At 34.7% G+C, this 25,934-nt stretch overlaps 2 protein-coding genes across 5 annotated transcripts; one reads left to right on the forward strand and one right to left on the reverse strand.

The window, feature by feature from the left end:
- The first annotated feature begins 4,361 nt into the window (after positions 1–4,361).
- Positions 4,362–13,847, forward strand: LOC120623828 (227 kDa spindle- and centromere-associated protein-like). Of its 4 annotated transcripts, none has more exons than XM_039890090.1 (18): positions 4,362–4,442; positions 6,395–6,492; positions 7,687–7,755; positions 8,232–8,346; positions 8,429–8,535; positions 8,611–8,791; positions 9,498–9,646; positions 9,938–10,059; positions 10,213–10,372; positions 10,458–10,640; positions 11,199–11,314; positions 11,468–11,576; positions 12,031–12,181; positions 12,268–12,350; positions 12,489–12,604; positions 13,031–13,148; positions 13,257–13,463; positions 13,543–13,847. In XM_039890090.1, the coding sequence occupies exons 1-18, from the start codon at positions 4,406–4,408 to the stop codon at positions 13,789–13,791; spliced, it is 2,370 nt and encodes a 789-aa protein (XP_039746024.1). In that variant the 5' UTR covers positions 4,362–4,405; the 3' UTR covers positions 13,792–13,847. The 4 variants fall into 4 exon arrangements, with proteins under 4 accessions (XP_039746024.1, XP_039746022.1, XP_039746023.1 ...); XM_039890088.1 differs by having other exon boundaries at positions 12,268–12,407; positions 13,543–13,846; XM_039890089.1 differs by having other exon boundaries at positions 11,468–11,564; positions 12,268–12,407; positions 13,543–13,846.
- Positions 13,848–14,785: 938 nt separating this feature from the next.
- LOC120623953 (putative leucine-rich repeat-containing protein DDB_G0290503) lies at positions 14,786–25,713 on the reverse strand. The gene is made up of 19 exons (XM_039890245.1): positions 25,682–25,713; positions 24,161–24,264; positions 23,599–23,679; positions 22,524–22,646; positions 21,678–21,770; positions 21,367–21,417; positions 20,982–21,090; positions 20,285–20,388; positions 19,489–19,660; positions 18,293–18,435; positions 17,929–18,050; positions 17,633–17,783; positions 16,984–17,166; positions 16,794–16,909; positions 16,477–16,724; positions 16,252–16,376; positions 16,024–16,145; positions 15,807–15,918; positions 14,786–15,712 (listed from the first exon to the last, which is right to left on the reverse strand). Exons 1-19 carry the CDS (start codon positions 25,704–25,706, stop codon positions 14,786–14,788), a joined length of 3,111 nt encoding a protein of 1,036 aa, XP_039746179.1. The 5' UTR covers positions 25,707–25,713.
- Between the last annotated feature and the right edge of the window lie 221 nt (positions 25,714–25,934).

The following is a 25,934-nucleotide window of genomic DNA, read 5'->3' on the forward strand; positions in this document are numbered from 1 at the left end:
TCCTAATAAAAGCTCAAAGACATTAAAAAGTCAATGAACCGTCTTTGGATCCGAAACAATTGAGCGAATATAGAATGTTCACCGTAAAGTGTATACATATTAACTTTTGAAGTATGTGACTTCTATAAGTAAAAGTTTAAGATAACTTTTAAGCACATTTCGTTACATCAGAGAAAAGAAAGATATAACGTAGCCAGAAGGAAAAAGAGAGCTATATTTTGAATGCAAATCGCGTATGCGATGACGTGGATATTTTTGGGCGTAACTTGGACGTTGGCAGTTCAACATATGGTGCTCTACAAAATAACTGGATCGTTGGTCTTATGATTAGCATATTCGACTAAGGATAATGAGGTCATGGGTTCAATTCCCGGGTCTGGCCTAAAAATTGAATGGTGGGTACTTACTGGTTTCTTGTAAGAAAATTGGTTTTCACACTCACCTGTATATGTATGACGGCCGATTGGCGCAGTGGGCAGCGAGTAGCGACCCTGCTTTCTGAGTCCAAGGCCGTGGGTTCGATTCCCACAACTGGGCAATATTTGTGTGATAAACATGAATATTTTTAAGTGTCTGGGTGTTTATCTATATATTATAAGTATTTATGTACATTATTCATAAAAACTATTCATCAGTTATCTTAATACCCATAACACAAGTTACGCTTACTTTGGGACTAGATGGCGATGTGTGTATTGTCGTAGCATATTTATTTTACCTGTGGGAATGAAGGGGGCACCCCCTTCAGAAACTGTCCCTTTTGTTATCACTAAATGTATAGCTTTTAAATTCCTTCAACCGGCGTTGGAGGCTGCAGTAGGGTCGAGGTTCTGTAAATTTCACGTAAGATAGAAAAAAAATGCTGGAAGCCTCGCAATAGAACATAAATAGTTTGAGCATGAGTGCTCTATAAAACAAAAAAGACGTAAACATGTTATTTCGGTTCACTGCTAAAGTCTTTTCTACAGAATATATTCATAAAAGATTTCGGGTCACGGCCGACCGACCGCGGCCGTTATTTCCGCAGCGGTGGCAGCTGAAAATATCTAAACCTCACAATACCGCGACGATAAAACAAACATTTCACTAGACGTCCCACGTTAGAAACCTATTTGAAACGCCAGTTATTATACGCCCAGGCTGTATCACAGAATAAATATATAATGTAGTGGGTGTCACATAAAAAGAGCGCTGATGATCGGCATGCTCTTACATATATCACTTATACATATTAGCCGAAAATGACTGTGACATTATGAATTAATTAATATATTCTATTGTAAGTTTGCTTACTAGATATTTAGTAGCAAACCACATTTTATTAATTTATTCTTCTTGTAGATATGAAATTACAAACATACAAACGTATATAAGTTAGATGTGAGTGCTGCGAAGTGAAAACGAAGTCTAAGTTCTACCCACTGGGCTATCGCCACATAAATACTAATAATAAAGCCTTACTACTTGTTAATCTTAAACAAACCAACTGTTTTTTAGATGCCTCTACATAACAATTTATGTTGACCAAACCAAAAACTAGGTTAAACGTTACGTCGTTTAAACTGTTACCGTAAAATATTAAACTTGTCATTTTATTTTTTATAACTATTGCATTGAGATTGCGGTTCAATTTTTCCTATCATTGAAGCAAAACGGATCTTTCGAAATCTTCGCATTGCAATAAATATGAAGAAATTATTAAAATTAAAACTAAACTTTATAACTAGTGTAATAGTATTTAACCGATGGATGGTTTCCTTAAAATAATGGGAGGAATAATAAAAATAGCAAAAATCAAAATAGTTTATTTTCTAATTTTTCTGATTTTTTATTTTTTTTTTACTCCGACACTCAAGCAATCCCAGCACGATAATTATCTCCCCGGGGAAAGGATAGACATTTATCTCTGACAGCTTTATCAACTCTCAGAGCACTGGCGCACAAGTGGAAATAATATATGTGTAATAATAAACGCGGGTAAACTTCTACTAATCCATGTTCTCTTGCTTTAGCAAATAGATGTTAATTATACTTATTCCCTGTCAGGGGATATAATTTTCGGGGAGTCGGACGATATAATTTTTATCTCCTGCCTTTTTTGCATTGTGCTGATGTGCTAAGAAGCTTGACAATTTTACATTGTAAAATTAATATCTTCATTGTAACCCTAGAGATTTCGCATATTACATCAAATTAAGATTATTGTTCATTGCTATTGAAGTGATAACTTCTTATGGGAGGGTAAACTGTTTCGTTACGTAACGCGTTATGGCGCCAGTCGGCGGGCTTCCTTTATTCTCACACACACGGCCGCGACAGCGGCGGTAGGCAGATCGATACTTTTATAGGATTAAATAGAATGTATGGTATTAGTAGAAAAAATCGAATTAATTCAATTAATTTGAGAATTGTAGCTAAGAGTAAAATATAGTTTATAATCAATAATAGATTTTATCAATAAATAATTTTTCCTTACATTATCATATACAATTTAAGGAAATAACCTAAGCTTTTCTGAAGTTAAAAATTTCAATATAAAATAGTTATACTTAGATCAGTTAGTTTAAGTTGTCACTTCTGTTGGGCGTCCCGTGAAGCACACATTTTTTTTTGTAAATGTTCAATAATGTCAGTGAAACTTTTAAAATCTAGGTATTGTTAAGGTAACGCACAGTGGGCGTTGTCTATTGTAGAATTATTTTAAACTTGAACGTTTATGTTGGCAATTTTTTATAGCAATCGTGCAGTTTTGTCGAGAACATCAAAGCAATGGTGTTTTTTTTATAGTTCTTGACGTAGGTGTGTGTATTAGTAGACTAGGAGATTATAGAAAAATAAATGAAAGGACACATTCATTGCTTCAATTGGTGAGTGTTTAAGTTGTTATTTAAATTATATTGTAGGATATTTATATTAAGATCTTTTGTCAAAATAATCCGTAATTAATTTAAGTAGTTGGCAAATAATTTAATACAACAACAACGCGATACACGAATTATGAATTATATTTTCAGAATTTCTGGACTGTTGGATGTCCAACTTGACATCTCGTACCTACGCAGTCCCGTCGTGCCCACGATCCATGCAACTGGGTCGAAATATCGACAAATCCAAAATATTATCGTGGTATGTACTCGTTGAACTATACTTAAGAAATGTTGATTAACCACGAAAATCTTAGTTTAAAATCTTTAATTATATTTTCAGAACTTCATTAAGTAACATCTTATCATTATGTTATTTATCTACGGTATCTAGAGAATTAACACAATTTTAAAAATTTTGAAGCAACTTAGAACAATCACGTAGACAAAGGTGAACCACCATAAGCGCCACATGGGGTGCAAGGTGGTTTCCGTGTGCGATTTCATAATATCTAATATTACATTATTACACTATTATCAAAAATGATCAAAAATGTCAGTGTTCTTTTTACGTGAATCGAAATCTTAATTAAATTGTCAATTTTCCAAATAACACTAGGTTATATTTCCAATATCTTTATTTGTTTTAGATATATTAAACAGCCGCTGCACTAATTTCTGGTCAAGTGCCTACCTATTTTAATATTGTTACGTAATCTGAGCAAACACGCATTGGTACTGATAAACACATTTATACTTAGGCACCTACAAGTACACCTACTTAAGAAGCCTTGTTTCTAAAGTAGCAACTTAGAAATAAGGGAAGGTAGGTTAATAGGTAGGTACAACAAAAATCATCATCATCATTACCCGAAATCGATTGACGTCCAATTCAATTCGTTTATTTGTCCACCACGCTTATCCAGTGCGGATTTGTAGACTCTAGCACTTCTAACTTTTCTAAGTTATGTGCGTTTTAAGTTATTAAAATATCACTTGTTTCAATGAGAGATCTACATAATGTTCTCATAGGTGTTTGGAGCCAACCAATCCACGCTGGGCCAGCGTGGTGGCCTACTGCCCTAAGCCCTTCTCATTGTGGGAGGAGACCCGTGCTCTGCAGTGGGCCGGTAATGGGTTGATGTGATGATGATGTTGATGACAAGGCATTTTCAAAAGTAAAAATAATTACACAACCCAATATGGTTTAAGTAATAGTATGTTATTAACTAAATGTAGTAGGTTAATAACTAAACATTGGCTAAAATAATTTTTCCCTGCATGTCTGTAGTTCTTAAGCGAGGTATTGTTACCTTTTATTAAAGAACGGAACCACCACCCTCCTTTGCCATACTTTACAACTAAAATACTAGCAGGTTATATATCTTTTTTATGTTTTGATTCCAAGAAAGTGTATGTGTCCTCTTTGATACCGAGAAGGCATAAGTCATACATGTCAGAATTGTAATATTTGACCAAATTTTCAAGTTCAACGGTTCATTTTAGCAACGAATTAAAGAAAATTCAAAAAAATAACGACAATGTTAAATACGTTGCGCAATGCTGGCTCCCTTCCCGGTAATATATAATTGAAATATATTCAATTCAATATTTTATATTATCTTGTTATAACTGTTTAATCGGGCCTATAATTTGTAAAATCTTAAAAATGGGTAACTACCACTTATTATGGATTGATCTGCTATTTTACTGTAATAATTTTTTAATTAAGATACTAGAACCTAGCTGTAACCCAAGATTCACGTTGATTTAATTTCTCAGTTTACAAACTGTATTAAGTATATCTGACAAGAAAGTTTTACTCCAGGGGGTTGAAATCCGTCGAACCCCTTAAAAGCAGCGTGTTGGGTCAATGCTATTATTCACTCTCTCCTATATATTAGGAGTCCTGCACCCAGCAGCGTTACATTAATAGACTGAAAATTATGATAATAACGAATAAAATAACGATATTTCCGCGTTCATATAATGTGGAACCTTGTAATCTGAGTCTATTATTTATAAACCAGTCTATTGTAAAATAATTTCTTCAGTGCCAGAAAAAACTTTTAGCCATGACACAGGACAAGCAGTAGGTATGATCTATAAAACGAAATATTTTTCATCAAAACCTTGATGTTCACCTTGGTTGGTAGTTAATGTATTATTTATAATCAATTTTATCAATCCGATGATAGCGCTAAATCGGTGTGAAAATATAATATTAGTTTATGATAAAAAAAATCCCTATTGGTTGATAATCGGTTATTATTAAGGGCCAATCTTTAAAGCAAAATGTGCAAAATAAAATGCACTCGCGTGTCTCCAGAAGGAGAAGGGCGAGCATTGTAATACTCTTAACGTTTTTTATTAATATACTAAACAAACCAAAATACATAGTTATGTATATAGGTAGGAACGTCATCATCAATAGTCTATAACAGTCTACTGCTGGACTAAAGGCCTCTCCGAAAGAGAGGTTTGTCCATAGTCAACACGCAGCACTGGAGACAATAATATCCACGGGGTAAGAATTAAAATGTATCTTCTTCCACAGCTTTATCAACTCTCAGAGCACTGGCGCACAAGTGGTAATAATATCCAAATAATATATGTGTAATAATAAACGGGGTTGAACTTTCCTATTCACTGTTCCCGTGCTTTAGCAGGGATATAATCGGGGGATATAATTTTTGTCTTTACTTGCCCAGCTGGGCAGACGAGTTGGTGATCGACACACACTACGACACGGAGGACGCCGCTGCCCATCGTCTATTATATTCTAATCTAATCTATTCAGTCGCTTCGTACGACACCCGCGGGAAGGGCGGCGGGTGGTAAGGCACGGCACAATGCAATGGATAAAACTATATAAAAAACAGAAATACTTAATCGTCTCCAATTGTGGTTTTTAGAACTTCATCCTATTGGAAATTGTTTCCTGGTTAAAAGTATTGCTCAACACAAGAAATCCTAAGCAACTATATTATTGAAGCCAAAAACAAAAGATAAAATGAGTACCTACGTTATGTGGGCCCTTATGTACTTATCTCTATAAGGTTATAATTATAACCTAAGCTGTGCAGGGTTATTCATCATCAATAGCCTATAACAGTGCTATCCAGTGTTGGATTCTGTCAAACACTTGACTCGCCTCTTCCAATCCGGAGGGGTGGTGACAATTGTATTGACGTCAGGCGCCACCCTACCTATTAGGGCTATAACTACCATAATTCCTAACAGGCTAGCCTGGTACCATTTTAGACGGCATCATAACTTACAACCACGTGATATTTCAGTCATGGGCTTACTTGTAATGGAATAAAAAAAAGGCTTTGCCCATAATCACAACGCCGTTGGGCAGATGTGTCAGTGATCGGAGTGCATGGTAGCCGTACCACAGAGGACGCTGCTGCCCGTTTGCCGTTGTATTTCCTTAGTCGCCACATACGACGCCCTTGGGAAGAGGGGGGGTTATTCATATTTTGTTCATTAACTTTCAATTCATCAACATGATTAAATTATTTTAGTTTCAATGGACACCGAAAATGAAAGCACAAAGAAGAAACTGCGACCTGTGCTCTACAATAGAGCTCATTCTACGAGTCCAGTAGCTCCGAGACCACAAGTAAGGAACATGTACACTTTATTGTTAAGAGTCAGGTAGGATCTCCTTGATGGTCTAGTGGTAACCATATTCGGCTTCTCTATTCGATTCCAGGACAATTAAAAATGTGAGCTTTTATTATATGAGTATTTACCTTATTATCAATATATTGTAAGCATTCATGGATATTAATACCAACATATTTCAAGTTCGCTCGTAGTTGTTGATAACTTAACAGATAATTTATTCCTTAGTTTTATTCGAATACGTTTCTAGTAGGTTAGGCAATTTCCTAAGTATAATTATAATTTTGAAGCTCTGAATTATTTCATAGTCTTAAATATAATTGCCGGCGCGGTGATCAATTTGAAAAGAGATAAAGAAAAAGACGTCGAGGACATATTGACGTTATTTCCACGACACAAGGAATCCAAGTGTGGAAATCACAGCCTTGATCTGTATTGTTTGGATTAATTTTTATGTTTTTGTTAGAATTAAATTATTAACTTGGCATAACGTCGGATTAGTTATGCTGTATTTTGTCAGCCTTCAACTGACGAAATATTTAAAATTACAGCGTGAAAAAATCTGTAGTGTATTTCTATTCCAATTACACCATTATGTCACGTTTATTTTTGATGCCTTAGAGTATAAGCCGGTAAACCCTGGGGCTTGAAAGTGAAATAACTCTGCGAACATAAACTTAGTTTAAAAGCCAGCGTGATTATGGGGTTGAGCTTTTAAGTTTGATTTACTTTCTACAGATTCTTTTTTATTATGACGTCTAGGTCAGACGTCATAATTACCTGAAATAATAGAAATTAAGTATTCCGATTAGTATACACATAGAAAGTATAAAAGTATATAACTATAAAAAGAGTGATATATGATTTTAGTAGTACTACTAAACACCGAAACAAATTGCAATCTGATTTACAGTGGTTACTTTCGTTTCTGCCATGGAAATATCCAAAAACAAGCCTAGTACTCTTCCATGGAATTCTTATAACGAGAGTAGGTTGTATTTACAGAACTCATCAAAGATTAGATACCTAAGATAAGGAATTTAATCACATGCAGTATGTAATTATTATATTGATGATTCGATATCAAACATTCAATTTGTATTTGTCCGTTTCTCGGTATAAATACCAGTAATGAAGCTTTCTTGCGAAAAGGATTTCAAACTTGAAATAAATTATCTTTTTATTTTAGGACCCTACTCAAGCAAAAAATCTGGCGAAATACAGAAGATGCCAAAGCCATTCACCGTCGAATGAGAAAGTGAGTTTATTTATTATATTATGTAATGGTGTATATATTATAATAGATAGGTTATAATAAATGTTTGATATGGCTTATAAACATAAGTAGCGGTGAAAGCCCACTCACTAGTAGGACTTCGACTTCACTTCCGGGGTTTCGAGTTTGAAGCCCAGCGAGCATCTGTAACTTAGAAGTTATGTGTTGTTTTAAGCAATTAAAATATCACTTCCTTCAACGGCAAAGGAAAACATCGTGAGCATACATGCATGTGGAGTCCACCAATCCGCACTGGGCCAGCGTGGTGGACTACGGCCTTACAACTTTTCATTGTGGGAGGTGACCCGTGCCCCGTGTGGTGGGCAGTTAATGGATAGATATGATGAGATGAAGATGATGGATTATAAGTCGCTAGCTCAAGAAATTCTATCAACAAGACCTAACATTTTATTATTTGATTTGTGTGTTATAATTTTAACCTTTGCACTTTTACGTAGCAAAATCCAAATATTCAATTATTCGACTCTTTGAAACATACGCAACAAACGACTTCGGCGCCACACAATTTGAACAATGGGATGACACCAAACTATCATATATATCAAGAGCCAGGTATAAACAACATTTTCACTCTTATTTGAAAATATCGATGTTGAAGAGGTAATTGTGGCTCATCATGAATTATTGATTGTAGAAAAAGACGTAATCCTGCCACAATGCATAATTATAAAAACGATGCGAGCATTGGCAACAAGGAAAAGAGAATTTCTTAAACTTAAGAAGAACTTAATTGCGCAACAGGCAAGTTTCATAAAATAACCTCTCACGTGAGATCTTTGCTTTCGAAAGGCTCTACTTCTCTGTTTTGTTGTATAGAATTTGGTGCTGGAACAATATGCGTTACTTAAAGAACTGGAGACGCGCGTTGGAGCTCCTGACGAGGCTTTGAGTGATATACGTGTTCTGACACTTAGAGGTTGGCCAGCGCACGACATTCTACTTCTGTTGAGGGATGATCTTAATATAAAGCGAACATCTGAAATAAGCGGCATTTTCGGTAACTAGAAATATTTAACACATCTTTAAGTGTCCTGTTAAGGTTTTTTTTATAAATAATAAACGTAATATTTTCTCTCAGTATCTATCGCTACATTGGCGTATCAAAAGAATGCCTTCGATAATCTAGACACGTGGAGCTTGTCAGCCAAGTTTCAGCCAAGAGTAAGGAACTGGCGACGCCGCTACCGTGTGTTATATATTACACGATGACGTTATGTTACAGGAACTACTTAGAGCCACTTTCTTTATAACTCAAAATCTATTTAACAAAAACACATGAAATTTGGTTTATTTAAACCACTTTTATCGGGCGTGCTATATTTTATTTATTTATTTATACTCTTTATTTGCACACAAATAAAAATACAAAAAAAGAATAAAAGAAAACACAGACAGAAGAAGTATACAAAAGGCGGCCTTATCGCTTTGTAGCGATCTCTTCCAGGCAACCTTAGGATAAGGAAAACAAAAGACATATATTTTAAGTGGCGTACGGACGATACGATGTACGAATGACAGTTTTTTGACTCGCAAATTCATTTCTAAGGAGAAAAGGTAAAAGAACTATATTATAGAATTGCAGCTCCAGCAATGCCGGTCAAGTCACTGTTTACTTTTATTTTCATCCATCATCAATGCACATCTCTCCCAGCTATCTGATCAGGTAAAAACACGCTGATTTATATCTTGAATGTTTAAAACAGGTCCCCAAGTTCTGCAGCAGTTAATGGCACAACTGAATCCAGTTCCAGAAGAGGTACTCAGTATGGGAGCAGAGTTGATGGCTCGTCGAATAGAACTGCTGAAATTGCTGCGTTGCAAGCACCGCAGCGACCGCGCTACTTATCTTACTGTTAGTTTCATTTAATTGTGCTATAATACTTTGTTTTTTGTTTACGGAGATAGTCGATGCATTTTTGGGTCTTGTTCTTCCTTCGCCTTCCTCGGTATTATCGTGCAACGTAGCGGTTGTGTGAGGCTTTGTAGTTCGTCAAAGCTGGTTCAACAAAGATTTTTTTTTAGTTCTTGTACTCTGAGTGACAATTATTGAGAGCTGTTGTTTTTTCACGTGGAAAAGATAAAGTAGATTAACTTGACGTAAATAATATTAACGTGAGTAATAGTTTGCATGTATTGTTTTTAGAATATGGAATGGAAAGCAAAAAACGACGATTTTGATACAGAAACAGAACAGCTACAAAGAATGGTGGCCGGAACCGCAGAAAATCTAAAAGCCAAGATGACATATTCCATTGAACTGGCAAAGTAAATAACGTTGTCTATTTTGTTCATATTTGTACGGATTTTATCTTATTCCGTAATTAGTATTATCATATTTTGTCCTAAGTTTTTCTCCCACGTTATTGCTCACTATTGCCAAACTATCAAAAACCTGAAGATAATGTTAATACGCTTCAGAATACCATGGATAGATCGTGATTCTTATACAAAGAAAATTGAACGATTGCAAAAAGAGAATGCCACACTTCAATGTAAAATTGAAGAATTGACAAAAAAAAGTAACCAGGAAGCTAAAATAACGGAATGTAATAAACCAGAAACAGATACCAGGTATCAGGTTTGTATCGAATTTTTAATTTAATTGGAAAATTCCATTTAATTGATGGTGATAGGATTAGGAACTTATTTTTTTTTTGTTGTAGACGCTTAACGAGGAATTGAGTAAGGAGCGTGCTAACCGAGAATCGCTGAAGGAGGTTGTTGCGTCAGCAGAGAGTATGCTTCGAGTAGCGCGCGCGCGGATTGTGACCTTGGAGAGGCAGTTGAAGGAAGCGAGCACTACGCTTGAGACAACCCAACGCAAGTATAAGGATCTAGAGCATTTGGTAAATATAATATTATATGCTATTTGTTATTTTAACCTAACTGCAGTGAAGAAGGTGGGACAGTGTTGAGTAATATGGCTCTTATAAGTACGTCCCAGTCTAGATTTCTGGCAGAGAAGCAATTATCAAATTTATGATCTCAGAATTTTCTAAGATCTGGTGTTTTCTCGGGCGGCTACGGCCGTAGCTAGTTATCATCCTACCGGCAATGACGTGCCTCTGCGATTTTGCGTTTCAGTACTAAAACTGGGGTCAGGGTCACAACTGCGACTGCCATACCCATTACCCATAACCGGTTATCCCGCTACCATCTTAGACTGCACTTAAGCCGCGGAATAAAAGAAAAATCTAAAATATTGATTCAATAACCTCCGATGAATCCAATATCTGTACCACATATTTATGCTAGCTTACTTAGGTGATACTACCTACTCTACCTATCTACTATACCTAGGTTTTATAGAATTGACTAATGAAACATTTTTACCTTTGTGTTATAATATTGCATGCTTAATTCTCTAGCTTTAGAAAATAATAAATTAAATATTGTTGTGACAGTATCGTCATCGAAAATCAAGTTATGATGCGCGGTCCAAAAAACTAATGGAAGTTTCGAAGACAGGTGAACTTACTATTGAAAGTTTATCCCGACAACGTGATGCTCTGGAACTAAGGTATGTAAATTTTGTTTAGATGTAATTAAAACAGAATTATAACGTATCTAGCGTTCATGTAAACTTAGGTAACAACCAGACATTGCAGGGTTCACTTTAAAGTTCCTGTGATGGAATTACTGGTTGCTTCTAATTTTCATAATTTATGAACAGAGTAAAAGAATTACGGGATCAAGCTGAAGCATCTGAACGTGCAATAGAGGCCAGACAGGCACAAGAAAGAGCTCGCGTCGAGATGCTGCAGGCGAAGGTAGCAGAACAGGTGCCATGAAGTTATCTCAAGTATTACCATGGAGGGCCTGAATATTTATCGCCAGGCACCTTCGATATATACGCACGGTTATAGTTATCAATATTCTGGTGCCTTGTTTTTCGGATTCTATTTAGCCGTTAGGCAGCACACGAATACGAGTGTATTAGCACGGTTTATAGACACTCTTAACGGAAAGGCCAAACTAACGAATCCAGTTCTCATGTGCGGATATTAAGAAAATAAAAACAAATTACAATATATTATTATAATTTGAAGCGACTTATTTGTCTGGTCACCATGAAAATGCAGCACCTCCGCCATCGTGGAAGTGGGAGTACAATTTTTTTAGCCTTACGTAAACCTAGGTAGCACATATGTCTCCGTATATAGCATGTGCAGTTATGGGCTAGCAACCTATATCATACTTAATATACTTATCATTTTTCTTATTCTTATTTCGTAGGAAAAGTGCACAGCAGCTTCTAACGAGCATGTTACAGAATTAGAATGTCGCATTAAGGAATTAGAGGAGCAGCTGATTTTTTTACGGGAACGTTCAACACATTTGGTTGATATGGAACGAAAGCGATGCTTTGAATATATTCCTTCGAGAGGTTTGTTTCGGAAAACACACAGATAGAGCCACCATTACATATTTTAATAATTAGAGTAATAATTATTTATGCTATACAATGCACAGAGAGTGAACCATCGGATAGAGAAACAGAAATTTGGAAAGAACTGCAAGCAACACGTGTGGCGCTATCGCGAGCTGAAGATGAGGTTCGCCATTGCAAGGCTGATAAAGATAGTTTTTTAAATTCTTTGTCGAAAATTGCGGTAATAAATTGTTATAGTGGTTATATATATTTTTAACGCAGTTGAAAAAAAGATTCCGATTAAATTCATTAAACGTTTTAGCAAGAAGAAGGTGGTGATAAGGAAGATAAAATGGCTGCAGAGTTATTAAGTAGGGAGCAAAAAATTATGAAATTACAGCAAGTTATTGATGAGCAGCAAGAAAACGAGAAAATTATGTATGATTTCTGAAATATGTATAAATTACTCAATATAGTTTTAACTATTGATCTCGATGAACCTGGTTTCGATCCCCAGTTTGGATCAGTTAGGTATTGGGCTTGCTTCTGTCAAGAATTCTCAGTATCAGCTGGAGTTAGAAAGTTTACGTTGACTGCTCGCCCGTGCCTTGGAGCAAGTTTAGCAATCAGTCGTACATAAGAGCTACTTAGAGGGCTCACTTCAATCCCATACACAAGAGGAAGCCTGTATTCAGTAGTTTTGAACAAATCAATAACCAAATTTGAATATTTCTTACATTTATGTAAACCAAAAATCTTTAAATGACAGATTGAATGGATTATTTCTATCCATTTCCTGTAGGTGAGGATAAAGATTTTGGTTTAGACAGTTTAATTAACTTCAGTAATATTTTTGATATGCAGGGAACATAGTATGACTGAATATGAAAACCAATTAGCCGCACTACGGCTGGAAGTAAAACAGTTACGGAACTATGAGTTATACACTAAAGAAATTTCTCATCAAGACTTACAAACAGAGGTACACCATTGTATTGTGTTCTGTTTATAGCAGTAGTAAATTAGATCACAGATTGATTTACGTAGTGACGTGAATCGTCTTATGTACTTACTTTAATATATTCATTAGTTGTTGGAGCTGAGTATGCAAGTGGAACAACTAACTCGTGAAAGGTCGGCGCTAGTAACTACGGCAGCATCTCGTGCATTGATGTTGGAGCGACATGAACGATCTGCAGACTTGTTCACTAAAATGACGCGTGCGCGACGGGAGCTCACTGCATTCTTGGAGAACGGAACTGATCCACCAGCCATTAGCTATAATTTGCACACTGAGGTTTAGTTGTTTACTAGTACGTCAAAAGTCGGGTTAAACTAAGCAAAGTTAGATTACTTACTTAAAATTTAATTTTTAGATATCACGATCCTTGACATCAATGTGTGCACGTGCGGCCGACACTTGGTCCGCTCTCCGAGCGGAACGTGCTCGCGTACTTCATTTAGAAAGTGCCGTGCTTGCGCACAGCTTGCAATTAGAAAAAGAAGGAAGAGTAAGGACGCAACTTGAGCGACGCAAAACTTTGCTGGAAAGAGAAATAGTTCGCACCCGACACACCGTTTCAACTTCAAAAATAGTTAAAAATAGAAGCTTGGTAGATATTTAAATATTACATTTAAATTCCATTGCCATTAAGACGTAAACTAAAAAAATCCACTACAATTTAAAAGCGTAAAAAATAGTAATCAATTCTTCAAATCAACTATAAATAAATAATTGTTAAAAAAAAACTAAAAACACGCTTTTTATTTCTATAAAATATAAATTAATAATAGTATAATAAAAAAAAATATATTGTAAAAAAGCGTGGGTGCATGGTGTCAATAGTTATAAATATTTTATTGACAGATATGAGTAGAGTGATTATCATTTTGATAATATCTTAAAAAGAACTCCACGCTTTTTTTTAAAATAAAATATTCTTTTTATTCACACTATTATTAATTTATATTAATTGAAATTTTTAACACTACTTTTAATTTAAATTGATTAAAATTTATTTTCTATTTTTTAGTTCGGTTTTCTATAAAAAGCGTATTAGTATTTTACCTTAGATTTCGCTGTTAGGTACGCGAACGCCATCTGTTGGTAACGCCATAGGTTTTTTACATTTGAGTCTAGATGGCGCTGTAGTAATTGTAATTAATAGTTCGAAAAAACTAAAAAATCTTATTTTTTATACTGAAAATTGGAATAATCTTCACAAATTAGTGTAAAGTCATCGGTCCTCGATATGTCTACAAAGTTTGAACGAAATCTGATGGTTCAAAGTAGGACAACATCGAGCTCAAAGGAGTCGGTTACAAACATACAAAAATACATACAAACATACAGGTGACGCTAATAAAAGCGTGTTAAAAAAGCCGTAACTGTAGCTGAACTTAGAATACCTCGTTTAACACTCCTTTTTTATTAATAATAATAATTCTTGACATTGTTGCAGATTCAAGCGTATTTTTTGACTGAATGATTCTTTAAAATAGTATAAATTTATTTAAATGAATAGATTGAATGAGTTGTATTTTTTTATTTTGATGCATACCTACACATTTAAATATAAAAAACATAACATCGATATCATAAAATAATATAAAACAGAATTATGATATTCGGTGACTTGCAAATTTAAACATTTTGCATTTTTTATCTCCTTTTTCTTCAGTAGGCAGAACATATTGCAATTTTTTTAATAATCTTCCTTTTGCATGCCTATGTTGTAATGATCCACCCTCGTACAGTAAATTATTATCTATAAAAGCAATCTTATTTTCGGCATCATCTTCTGATATCCACTTCTGTTTATTTATTATGGCTTCTTTACAAGGAAAATAATTATCGTTTTTATATTTATCATCGTTATTTGGTATGTACGTTTTCTTAATAAAGTTGCCCATTACTCTTTTAGTAGGCATAGCTTTGGCATTCTGTTGATAGTTGGACTCCTTTTCATAGCACCGATCCTCATGAATGTTCTCATTGCGAATACTAATGTTTTCATTTCCTCTGCAATCAGAAACGTGATTCATTGTTATTAACGGTGATTCTAATGGAGTTCCTAGTTCATCTTCGAGAGTTTTTATTAGATTATCTAGATTTTCTGGGCCAGCGAACTGGCTGTCTTGATTGGATGTATAGTGATTCAATTTGGCAATTTTTTCTTCAAGAGCATGTATTTTATCACAGTCTCTTCTTTTTTGAATAGCACCTCTTCTATTTTGGTCTTCCATCGTAAGAATTATCTTCTCTAATTGAGATATTTGTTCTTTTCTTGCTTCTATATTCTTAATAAGAGAATTGATTTCAGCGTTCTTTTCACAAATTACTTGATTTAATTTTAAAACACTTGACTGTTCTTCTTTTTGTTCAGATAGTTTTTGCAATACACTTTGCTTCTGATCAATTAATCCCTCAAGCTCAGTTACGCTTTCCACCAATTCTTTTAAGTTATTTTGCTTTTTTTCTAATTCTTCCGATAGTTCTTTATTTTTACGCCTCGTTTCAGCCAGCTTAATATTTTGTCGATTCACCTAGAATAGTAAAAGTTGTATATGTTTTTAATTATAAATAAGATTATTTAATTTTAGAAGTTTTTACTGGTACATATCGTGTTATTTAGATTACCAAATCGCGAAGTTCATTTAGATTTTCGAATTCAATAAAATGTTCCTGTAGGTTTGATAAATGGTTTTTAAGGGTTGTAAGTTGGTCCTCGTAAACTTGCATTTTGCGTTCGCTGTAACAAAATGTTCTCAGGGATTAAACTATATTACCTATACTTGAATGAAAAGCTATAATAAAATAAATTATAATAATCAATGAGGTTTAAGAATTTAACTACCTTTCTAGGTATTGTTGCTGTAGCAAGGCGTGTTTTAATTCAAGTGTTGCTATATAATCTTCCTTATTTGCTATCTCACCTTTTATTTTATTTTCTAATTCATATGAAATTTTTAAGTTGCCCTGTGGACACAGCGTAGTTAAATCAGAACAAAAAAAATTAAAGTTCTAATCTGTAATAAAAAATAATATTTTTTGCAATAAAAATCAAAAGTTTCTTAGTGAATACCTCAATTTCCATGATTTTCTTATCCTGTTCCAAAATTAGCTTCTTGTGTTTTTCTAAATTAGCATTGGTTTCATCAAGCTCGTGCTTCGTTCGTTCATAATCTTCTTTATAGTGGATAAATTCATCTACAAGAAGCAATATATATTAAAAGACAGTGAAATAATTTTAGTTACTCGGACCTTACACAAATAAAACATTTTTTTTTTAATTTATCTAACAACTAACTTGAATTTCTTTCTGTTTGTTGACACTTTTTTAATATTTCTTTATGACTTAATTCATATTCTAGTAAATGAGCGCATTGAGATTCTATAGTTCTATGTAATTTCTTTTTTTCTTCAATTTCATCGTTGTATTTTTTTTCAACGTCTATAAGTTTACCGACATTTTTATTAAGATCTTCTTTCATCGTAGCAAGGGATTCGTTATAATGAAAAGAGAGTTCTTCAAGCTTTTTCTTTAGATCTTCTTTCCTAATAATAAAAAATATATAATAAAAAATTATAGTCAAAAAAACCCAATTTAAATAAAATTGAACTTACTCGTTTTGCAAGGTTTGTCTTGCTGTAGCAATCTCCTCTAAATGGGTTGTATTTGTTTTCATGGTTGCTTTTAATTTATTCAGTTCATCACCAAAATCTTTTTGCAGTTGCTTATTCTGAGAAATTACAAAAGTATTATTACGATTATACATATCAGTGCTGTTTCATTTGAACTGTACGGTGGCTTCACCTGCTCATGTAGTTGTTGTACAGTCCGTTCTAAAATTCGTGTTTGTGAGCGTGTTTGATTCAGAGCCGCTTCTAATAGTGACGAACGCTCTGCTTCAATTTTTACTTGCCCTTCAGCTCGCGATAAGTGATCTCGAATTCTCATTTTCTTAAACTTTTCATCTTTCAGCTCTTTTTCGAGTTCCTATATTCACAGCCAATATTCGTATTTTAATTTTAACTTAACTCCAAGGATTAAAGTTAATGCGTTTTAATCATATTAGTCACTTCTGATATGTTATCATATCTACTGATTAATATTATTATTATAATATTATATCTAGCGGTTCCCTACGAATTGTTTGATGTCGTATAACTAAATTGTATCTAATATTTTAAAAAGTTCATTTATTCAATTACATTGCACGTTAAAGTATAATACTGTATAAAACGCAGACGCGGTAAAAGCTGGTGCGATTACAGCCACACGAGGCTTAATAACTACGCCTCAGGTTGGTGGGCAAAGGGCATCACTTTGTAGGTAGTGGTACAAGCCCTGCAAAGTATTGCTCTGTTTATATGAGTTTGTTTTCTTTTTACCATCAGAAAAGTCATCTGCCTGGTCCGTCAATTATTAATAAAAAAAAGAGTAAATATAAATCTGCCAATACCTCGATTATTTTTTTGTTAATATGTGTCTTCTGTTTTTCGGCATTATATAATTGCTTTTTGAGATCTGCGTTCTGGGAATTTAATTCTGATACTTCGTAAGTGAATTCTTCGATCCGCAGTTGGAGGGCTACTCTCTCATTCAAACAAGATCTGATAATATAAATAAAAAGAAACTGTAAATAACAAAAGGAACTAACTGAACTGTACTCAGAACATAAAATCGGCAGGACGTCATGGTTTAAGAAAATACAAATAACTCCGGAGACTACGTACACTTTTAAGATAATATTTTTACCTTAGAATGTCATTCAATTCATTAAGAAATTCATTTTTGACTGTCGTTAATGTGCAACTCAACATTTCGCTCTCTGCATTAAACTCGTTTATCTTTTTTGAAAGACTGCTCTTTGGGCAACCCTGTAATTGTTATTTTTAGTATAATTAGAGTTCCATTTAAGGCAGATTGCTACATCTTGTACATTGTCGTCAGGTACTTTACTTTAAAAGACCAAAGTATTATAAGACTAATTCATTGCAAAAACAGTGAAAATGTTTAAGTAAAATCAGTAAACCTTAAAGATATCATCTAGAATCATATAACCTAATACAGCGGGCTATAAAATGACTTCTATGTAAAACAATGCAACAATGCGATGTACCTGCTCTTGATTTTTTAATTTTTCAAACCAATCGATCATATCTTTTCTTGTCGCTATCGTTTGCTCACAGGTAGCCACTAATTTTAACGGAATCTCGTTAAATTTTTTCAGATCAATGACCACAGAATTTTTAGTTAGGTTATCTGTTATTAAAAATTCATGAATAAAGAATTAGTATTATTATTATTATTAACTAAACAAACCGTAATAAATTTTACTAAATCAATTTCTCGTGAGTATCGATCATCTCTTTGTTTGCAATTGACAGGCCACACTATCTGTTTCGAATCTCCATGGCTATATGAGGATATTAGTGTCATACACAAATTCACTATACCCTCCGAACCATGACCAACAATTCCATGCCAATAAATGTTTATTAAAGGCTTTATGATGTTAATGACGTCTTCAGAGGATTTGCATAAAATATTGCAGCTAAATATAAAGATCATCAAACATTGAAATTGTATTGCCCAGATACGTTCATGCGCCCAAATAATGAAAGACTATGTGTTATCCGCGGTAAATAAGTCTGTACATGTAATTGCAAATACGTGTAGGACAGACTAACTTGGAAATTTCATATTTTCCAGCACTAAAAGTAGCCTATGTCCTTTCAACTATCTCTATGCCAAAAATCAAGTTCATTAGTTGCTTTGTTTCGACGTGAATAAAGAAAGCAATGTAGATTTAAATTTTTTGTTTTTCTTTTCTTTTCCTCTCCTTTTTTATAATTATTTGTATGTTTATAATTGTGTTTGTGGGTTATACTGCATTTTATTACTATTATTATTGTAAATATATGATTTAACTTCTTTCAACATGTTTCAACAAAGGACTGAGGTGTGCGTGAATAGTTGGAGCTTGCATCCCCCCATGATTTTAAATCTAAATTAATCACGTAAACACCACGCCAATCACAAATGACCGTCCCACGAACCTACATAAGTTTCACCTAACCTATTATAATACATTTAATTTTCTATCACAAATGACTGCTGACTGGTCACTATTACTTTCTTGATTATTTATCCAGAAAGTAGTAATCGAAAGCGCTGGGTAAGCAACGTTGACACAAGTCAGTAAATGGATCTGACACTTGAAGTATAGAAGATAACTTGACATCGGACATATACATATATAAATATATATATATATATACAGATAGATTAATATGAAAAAATAAGAATTCGTACCATCTCTTCGACTTTTAGATTCTGCACATAATTGGAGTAGCTGATTTGCACTCATATTGGCAACATTCATAATGCGTAGGTCGTCTGTCGTGGGCAGTTCAGTTTCATGTCCCATTGACATTAACTTCTGTTTAGCATTTCTCAATGATGCGTATACTTCCAATATTTCATTCTGTATGATTAAACTTTTTTATTAATTTAATTAGGTTGACTTTAGATGGACTGATTGGAACTGTTGAGCTATTTCGGCAAATAATTATTCGATTATTACCTATACATTTTCAGAAATTAAGTATTTATATTTATATAATATTAATTAGGTTGGCGGGGCGGCCCACCTAATTGTAACCTACGGTACACCATAATCATGTTGTGACGTGACTAAAAGATTCATTACGATAGAAATGTTATTCGTATAAAAGTAAAAGATGTGCATTTTTGAGGATCCATTTATAACGAATATTTGTTAGAGAAAGTAATAAGTGGAAAAGAGTATTATTCAAGTTCCATACCCACGTTCCCCTAACATAAGATAACTTGAGATGTGTCGGTTAAAAACTGTATGAATGGATAGAACTGTTCAGCTATCCAGGCTCATACTTTTCGATCAATGCCCTCTAGTACTTGATTGCGCTTTTCGCAAACGTTGATGGTTTTCAACTATGGAAACAAAATACCTACGTAACTAACGTAATAAAATGAATAAGCAGTGAGACATTAAATAGGCTGAAAATCTAGATATCCATATAATCCAGAAAGATCCAGTATACGTTAAATCTATAAGCAAAAAAAATACCTGTCGATCGTTTAGTTCACTTTTCATCTCTTCAAATTGCACAATTTTTTCTTGCCAGCTATTTTGTAACTGCAATATTTTATCACTTTGCGACGGGATAGACTCTTAAACATAATTTGCACATTGAATACTTATATTAGCTACACATTTTATTTAATGCATGTAAGCACAGTGACTTGGAATAAAGTGCCATATTATAAACTTAATATTATTAAACGATGTAGTAATCGTTTAATCTTTGTGGTACAGATAATGCTGTATAACAAAGTTGTACCACAACAACTTTGTTTGTAGATTTGAAATTATAACCGAAGTCTCCGTTGTCGTCATCATATCAACCCATTATCGCTCCACAAAAGGGCATGCCCACAAAGAGAAGGGGTTAAAACCGTAGTCCACCACGTTGACTCAGTGCGGATTTGTGAACTCCACACCTTTGAGAACATTATGGAGAACTCCCAGACATGCAGCAAGTGATATTTAAATTGCTTAAAAGGCACATAACTTAGAAAAGTTAGAGGTGCGTGCTGGAAACGAACTCGTCTCCCGAAAGTCAAGCCGAAGTCCGGTCCACTGGGCTATCCCCAGCACCAGTCCTGAATTAAAAAAATTGTGTTGTTACGTCTGCAGGTGACTTGTTTCCTAGACATTAACAGACTGATAATGATATTGAATATTCGATAAAGTTATACTCCACCATCTTCATTAAAATCCATAAATATGTCGTTGACACTATTGTACATATGAGCTGCATCAGAAAAATCTTCTTGCTGTAATTCTAAGTCTTCATATTTCTTTATTGTTTCCTAGTAAAACAAAATTTCGTTTAAATTATGAAAATATTCAGGTATTTAGTTACATACATTTAGTTCCCGTTGTTTTTTGGATTCCGCACCTCATATTGGAAAAACGCAAGCCTTGTAGGATCACTTATATGTTTGGTTATCTGTCCGTCCGTCATAGCCCTTTTCTATGACTCAATTAGATGGATAAAAAAGTTCAAACACACACACACACACATACCAGTATACGCGTGTACATGTGATTAGGTACAACTTACAAGTCTTAATAGTTCCAATTACCTGGTCAGGGAGATTTGATGACATTTTGTTATGGTATGTAGCTTTGGTTTTCTGTAAAAAATATTGGTGTAAGATACACGTTATTTATTACCTAGTAATTTCATACAAGAGTACTGCATCACAGAAGAATGAGAATAAAGAGCGCGAGTTTAGTTAAAATCTTTAGTTAGTTTTAATCAAATTAATTTAATTTAGTTTTGAGCCCCAAACAAGCCATTGTTTTTCCTAAAACGAACTGGGTAGGGTCGATAGTTACAAAGGAACAATGATGATTGATTGCTTATCAAAATACAACAAAATTTTAGCAATACCTGTTTTAATGGTACTGTAATAATTTGTCTGCCCGCTTTGATATTTAATGATGTATCGTGAAATTTCTCATTTAAAGCTCTTTTAGCCGGTTTCTAAAACAAAAATAAATAGTATAGGTCACTATAAATAAATAGTATACAACTACTTGATTTTTCGTACCCACATTTAATTGTACAGAAAGAGAAAAAATAAATAAACACTTGGAATCTACGTTAGTGCCGTGTGGTGACGGCAGATCAGAATACAGCTGTTGTCGCCACCCCTCTTCTTCCCGCGGTTGTCGTACGAGGCGACTAAAGGAATATAACGGAGAGCAGAATTCACCTATTTATCCGTTCGGAAAATATGTCACAGACAGGCACACACCCGTACACACTCTGCCACGTCAAACTTATCACACCCCGTCATTTTTGCGTCTGGGGTTAAAAAGCAGTCAAATGAACCAATTTCATGAACGGAAACGGCTAAGGGAATGTAACGGAGAACGGGTAGAAACGTTCTTTTTGCTACTACCACTACCATCTACTGTGATGACTAACCCAGCGTGGTGATTATGGGCAAATCCTCAAGTTGGGTAAGGCCTTTAGTCTAGTGGACTATAATAGACTGTTGATGATGATCTACGTAAGTGTACGTTTTAAAACTAGTATATAGAGATAGAGGACTTGATAATATGCATGTTAATACACTGACTGATATCAGGCAGCGGACGGTGGTAATGATCAAAATCAAAACATAAAGTCTGTCTTCAAGTGATCACTTAAAGGGGTTTAAGAGCAAGAACAAGAAAGGAAATTATCAGTGCTGTTCCGAAAACACCTCAGAAGGGAGCGAGGAGTTTTTACCTTCTGAGTCATTGAACACCGGTCCCGCTCCGGTCGAGAGGATCTAGACGCCAGCGTTGTCGCTGCGAAATCTGCTGGCTCTCCCACTTCATTGGTAGCTCGGCTCACAGACTTCGGCCGGGACTAGTTATCGAAAGAAAGCGATATAAAGCACTATTATTATCATCGTATATAAAATTATCGTATGTTTCTATTTCATGAACATTTTCAGCACCAGAGGTAATGAAGCTTTTGAGTCATTTGTTTATCCGTCATTTAAATAACCCCACATTGTAACATTAAGCAGGAACACCTTACACCGCAGATGAAAGCTGGTTTACTAATTAGCAAGTTCTGGTAAAACGGACAGTCGATAAATACACACTATCCAGCTATGACAGACAGGAGACAAAAATTATATCCCCGACTATAAACCCCTGACAAGGGGTACAATTAACATGTCCACCTGTTAAATCACTGGAACATGGTATAGGAGAAGTTTACTACCGTTTATTATTCCGCATTTCAATTATTTGGATATTTACAATTGAGCGCCAGTGCTGGGGAGATAATTGCATCCTGGCCATGCTAGCCGTGCAGGAGGTGGGGGATGAAATTTGTTTCTGCGTCGCATGGCACAACAAGAGAATAGGAAGAAGGAAGATCCTCCTGTTATAATAACGCATACGAACCTTAAATTTCGTAATATCTTTGCTTGGCTAAATCGATTTTCGTAGACTTCTACAGGCATTACCTTCCTAGGTATCAATGTATTGTTACAGTAGTTTTGTAAACTGGGCAAATAAATAAACTTTTGATAAATATAACGCGCTTTATTAAATTGATAACCACTTTAACGAATTTATAATTCTTATTTATTTTATAAATGCTTTTCAAGAAACAATCAAAATACGCGTGAATTTTTGGTAAACATCGGCAACAATCATTGTATGAGACTTACACGATGCAAAGATACCTCATGGTGTCTTTAGTCGTCATCAGTAGGCTGTTTTTTATTTCGGAAATGAAAATCGGAAGAAATCATGTCACAGATAGCTATTAAAGTAAACATTTCATTACAAGGTGGAAAACAAACCTCACTCGAATTTGGCCGAGTCTTACACCTCACGACGCCATTGCTTGGTTGATGCGATGTCACAACATCGACTTTATTTTTCTAAAAAGTAGTATCGAGCCATTACCGCCAATTTAGCGTCCCTATCTGTAATTCTACGTTTTAGTTTTTTTGTATCAATTTTTGAATGCTCAGGAATTACCAGTCGGAATTGATTTCTTTTTTTCAGCATTAGATAGCCCAATTCTTGAGTAAAGCTCCTACTCTTACTGAAGTAGGGTGGGCGATGCAACGCGATGGGTATTATAATTGAACAAGCAATTTTGAAAGGGCTCATATCAATAAGAAAATGTTTACCTAGAAGTGAAAAAGATTATTATTTTCAAAAGGAAGTATGAAAATTATATAAGTTACAAACGTACCTCAAAAGGGTCATGAAATTACTAAAGTATTTTAATTTGGAGATTTTTTGTACATTCGAGATGTGCACTTTTACGAAATTGCATGTTCAATTAAAGTTAGTAGGTAGGACAGGACAAAAGTTGTATCAGGTCTCAGTCGTGGGTTGCCAATAAATACTTACTGCATCAACACTCGGAGCTTTGGATTTGGGTGGCCGCTGCCGCCCAGGCGCCAAACGCTGAGGAATTCGACATTTATGATGGTACTCAACAGCGCTACTCGGTTCTGATAACAAAAAACACGATTTATTAGTTGTTAAGCATATGCAACCGGTGACGGAAAATCAGAATACAGTTGCCCTCCCCTTCCTACTGGTGTCGTTCGAGGCGACTTAAGGAGAACGGGCAGTAGCGTTCTACTACTACCATGTACTGCGATAACCAACCCTGCCAAGCTTAGTTATTATGGGCTAGCCCTCCCGGTGGGAGATTTAGACCTGTATGGGCCGGAGACAATGAAATGATAAAAATGTATCTCCTCGCACAGCTTTATCAACTCTCAGAGCACGGGCGCACAAGTGGAAATAATATCCAAATAATATATGTGTAATAATGAACGGGGGTAAACTTCTCCTATTCCATGTTCCCGTGCTTTAGAAGGTGGACACGTTAATTATATCCCCTGCGAGGGGATATACTCGGGGGATATAATTTTTGTCTCCTGCCTGTGCTAGCCCTGCAGCAGTGAACTGCTATTGATAATATGAAATTTCATCATAACGTTACGTTTAAGGGAAAAACCGTTGGGAAATCTGCATGTCTACGTGTTCTCAATATTGTCTCAATGGCTTGTGAAGTCGTTGGACTAAACCCTTCTAAATCTGAGAGGAAACCCATGCCCTTTAGTGGGCCAGTGGGTATATAATAAAAGATGATTGTGATATACAAATAATCATTCCATACAACCATCCATACAAATGTAATAAATACGGAAGTGTGTTTTTGTTAGATTGTTAGCTATGATCGGCTCAACAACTGCACCAATCTTGATAGAATTTGGCACACGTATAGCTTGCTTTCTGGAAATCGATATAGGATACTTTTTATTCTGGGAATACTGACGGATCCCGTAGGATAAGTAAGTTCTAAACCGAAAAAAACTCGGGCGATGTTGCGGGCAACAACTAGTCGAAAATTTCAACGAAAATGTCACAAAGATTATTTGAGCTCGAAAAAGAAAGCACTGTAATTAAATTATCAGCAGGTCTTAGTTTGTTGACTGATTATCTATAATGAGGAAGGAAAATAATAAAAATAGTTATAATTAGTGAACCTGGATATATATAAAAAGAGTTATAATAAGTAGACCATTTATCCGCCAGCCTCATCTTTACCAGCTTAAAAAATATCAAATCGCTCCCCGAATAATGTATGTTTTCAATTTAAGCAATTAAAATATAACTTGCTTCGTTGAAGGAAACATCTTAAGGAAACCGACATGCCTAAGAGTTCTCCTATATTTCATCAAAAGCATATGACGTCTTTCATTCTGAACTTGGCCAAGCTTGGTTCAATTGTCTTGGCAAACAATTGGACCAAATGCGTGAAGAATTTTTCCAGTCTCTTTGTTAGTTCCATAGATTAACAAAAGCAAAAACTTAACCAAAACATTTTCTTCCTTTAGCAATTTATTAAAATCATACCTTGATTTTTTGGTTCTCCTGACATTTCAAAAGTTGTTTAATAAAATACAAGTTAGTAAGATATTGATTTCAGTAATAACTGTAAATATACTAAATTTCCGTAATAACTAAACAACGCAACAAATAATTTATAATCAGTTAAATTTAACTAAAATAGAAATACAATTTTGACATTCCTGTGATGATAAAATATGATAGATGATGACATAGATACTGGATTTTTTTTTTTTCATGAGCTTGTCTAATTTTAAGC

The sequence above is a fragment of the Pararge aegeria genome, chromosome 5, assembly GCF_905163445.1.
Source record: "Pararge aegeria chromosome 5, ilParAegt1.1, whole genome shotgun sequence".
In the NCBI taxonomy this organism is placed as follows: Eukaryota; Metazoa; Arthropoda; class Insecta; order Lepidoptera; family Nymphalidae; genus Pararge; species Pararge aegeria.